Raw genomic sequence first — 2500 nt, 5'->3', positions numbered from 1 at the left:
TTAATATTTTCATCACTATCATCAGTATCCATACCCTCATTGTCATTATTATCATCATTAGCATTATCTATCTATTGTCATCATTATCACATCATTATTTTTCAGACGTTACTATTTAGAGATTACAGGAGAAGTGGGACAGACAGACATACGAACAGACAGACAGACAAATAGAAAGAAACAAAGAAAAGCAGAAACACACCTATCCAACAAAACAAAAATAATAACCAAAGCAAACCAACACAACAACGAAATTACAAAGAATCTTATTAACAAAAGCAGCGCCCGATCTCGTCAGATTTCGAAACCAAGGAAGAGGTTCCAGTAAATCAGTCCACACAACGGCGACCCAGCTGTTGATGATCGAAGAGAGCGAACTGAAAGAGACAAAAGGAATGGTAAACGAAACGAATTGTGTGTGTGTGTGTGTGTGTGTGTGTGTGCGCGCGTGTGTGTGTGTGTAATAGCAACCATAATCAGTCAGTTCATTATCTTTCTCCATATCTACGTATCTCTTTATTCCCTTCTGATTTCTTCATCTCTGTCATCAAATACCTCCATCCTACCCCCTTACCTAAGGGATCCGCTATATAACATGGCGACGAAGAGTCCAGGCATCCCCAATATAAAGCTCATTTGATCCATGACGAAGTAAGGAAGGATCTGGTCTTTGGAAGTGATGATCCCTCTCGCCAAAGGGTCGCAGCCGTGATAGGTGGCGAAGGCGCAGATGCCGCTGAAGTCCTGCAGGATACTCATGGCCACCATCCCTATGAGGTTGATAAGGAGGACCCTAAAGCGAAGTGTTTCCGGTTAGTATTAGCGTATTTTGCATTTTGCATTTTTCATGGTGCTAGTTTTCTGAATATGTTTATAGTATTCATAATTATTATTAGGCTAGTAACCGAGGTAAAACAATCAATTCAAATCATATTACATAATTCACCAACCGTTAAAATATTTCACCCATTATCATCACCACGTAAAATGACTCTAAATAAACAAACACTATGACCTCTGACCTCCTGGCTTGACCTATGGTTGGCACCGCGCATATACGTTGCAGGTTGGTCTGGGAAACGGCATAAGAATTAAGAAAAAGTACCGCTCCCATTGTCATTACGTTCGCGGTAGTGTGTCTTTTGTATGGGTTCAGGGACAGGCTGGAAGAGAGAGATTGCTGGGTTATACTTTTTGTGTAGAAATTCTTCGGTTATACTTTTTGTGGAGAAATTCCTCGGTTATACTTTTTGTGGAGAAATTCCTCGGTTATACTTTTTGTGGAGAAATTCCTCGGTTATACTTTTTGTGGAGAGAGAATGTTGGGTTATACTAATTAAGTAGAGATTGCTGGCTATACTTTTTTTGTGAAAAGTTTGCTGAGTTTTCCTTTTTTACTTGAGATCACGGGGATATTGCTTTTATGTGTACCAAGTTTAGATATTTGATTATCGATATTTTTGAAGGGTAGGATGGCTATTAATAGAACATCAAATATCTGTATACAAACTACAGTTATATTTACACTCTCGGTCTATCTCTCATTTTTCCATTCTCACTCTTTCTCACTTTGGTATCCCTCCTCTTTCCCTCTTACTTTCTCAAATCACTCTTCCTCTTAATCTCTACCTCCCTCTCTCACTTTCTGTACCCATCTATATATATGCCAATCTCTCTATCTCTATGTCTATCTATTAACCTATATATTAACGTACCTACCTACCTTCCTAGCCCCCTAACTCCTTACCTCCCACCCTCCCTACCTACCTCTTCACAAGAAAAACCCTGCATACATACTCAAAGAGCTGCGTTCGGTCAGCACTCTCCGCGATGTCCCAGACCTCCTGCAGGCCTCCGACGCGAACGCAGGCGACGACCACGACAGACACGGAACCCGCCAAAATGACCATCATTTGCACCACGTCCGCCCACACGACCGCGCGAAGTCCGCCCTGACGCCCGGGGGAGATTGGAGCAGATTGAGGATGGGAATAAGGTGCTTTTTCGGCTATCAGTGTCCCTACGAGTTCCTTAATAAGGTCACTGATTGCAGAAAAGATGAACGTATTGTTAGAAGCGACGGTGTAGCAATGATGGTTTCATCTGGATGTAATGTGGATTTCATTTCATTGCTGTTAAAAAAAAAAAAAAAAAAAACCGATGTGCTTTCTAAGCCAGAGGTTAAGCTGGGGCATCTAAGCAACAGATACATACATTTGCATTATTCAGTTTGCATAAAGTTCCACATCAAAGCTCCGTTGCCCAGCATGACAACTGAGTTAGTTAATAACCAGTCACCCCAAAAGAGGCGAATTTTGAAAAAGGAATTTGACTAGCTGCTCAAACACGGGTGAACAGAATCCGTTATGAGTGAGTGTTTCATCGGGGAAATCAGATGAAAGCATGTGTTCTGGCCATCGACGTGTAAATGCATTAAATAAACTTTGTTCCTAATGACTAGAGTTGATGATTTACTAGATTCAGTTTGCAATAAAAAAAT

At 40.9% G+C, this 2500-nt stretch overlaps 2 protein-coding genes across 2 annotated transcripts in view; both read right to left on the bottom strand.

Moving 5' to 3' along the window:
* Positions 1-373, bottom strand: part of LOC125040266 (sodium-coupled monocarboxylate transporter 2-like) — a 4787-nt gene extending 4414 nt beyond the window's left edge. The window contains exon 1 of the mRNA XM_047634824.1: positions 259-373. The gene's annotated coding sequence lies outside the window, so the exon portion shown is untranslated. The remainder of the gene's footprint in view (positions 1-258) is intronic.
* Positions 374-570: 197 nt separating this feature from the next.
* Positions 571-2500, bottom strand: part of LOC125039966 (sodium-coupled monocarboxylate transporter 2-like) — a 7226-nt gene continuing 5296 nt past the window's right edge. Inside the window, exons 3-5 of the mRNA XM_047634370.1 lie at positions 1798-1952; positions 1023-1163; positions 571-793 (exon numbers count right to left, since the gene is read on the bottom strand). Coding sequence (XP_047490326.1) covers positions 571-793; positions 1023-1163; positions 1798-1952 — 519 coding nt within the window. The remainder of the gene's footprint in view (positions 794-1022; positions 1164-1797; positions 1953-2500) is intronic.

The sequence above is a fragment of the Penaeus chinensis genome, chromosome 28 (genome assembly GCF_019202785.1).
Source record: "Penaeus chinensis breed Huanghai No. 1 chromosome 28, ASM1920278v2, whole genome shotgun sequence".
Taxonomy (NCBI): domain Eukaryota; kingdom Metazoa; phylum Arthropoda; class Malacostraca; order Decapoda; family Penaeidae; genus Penaeus; species Penaeus chinensis.
The sequence above is the reverse complement of the archived record's forward strand: the minus strand, read 5'-3'. Positions and strand labels throughout refer to the sequence as shown.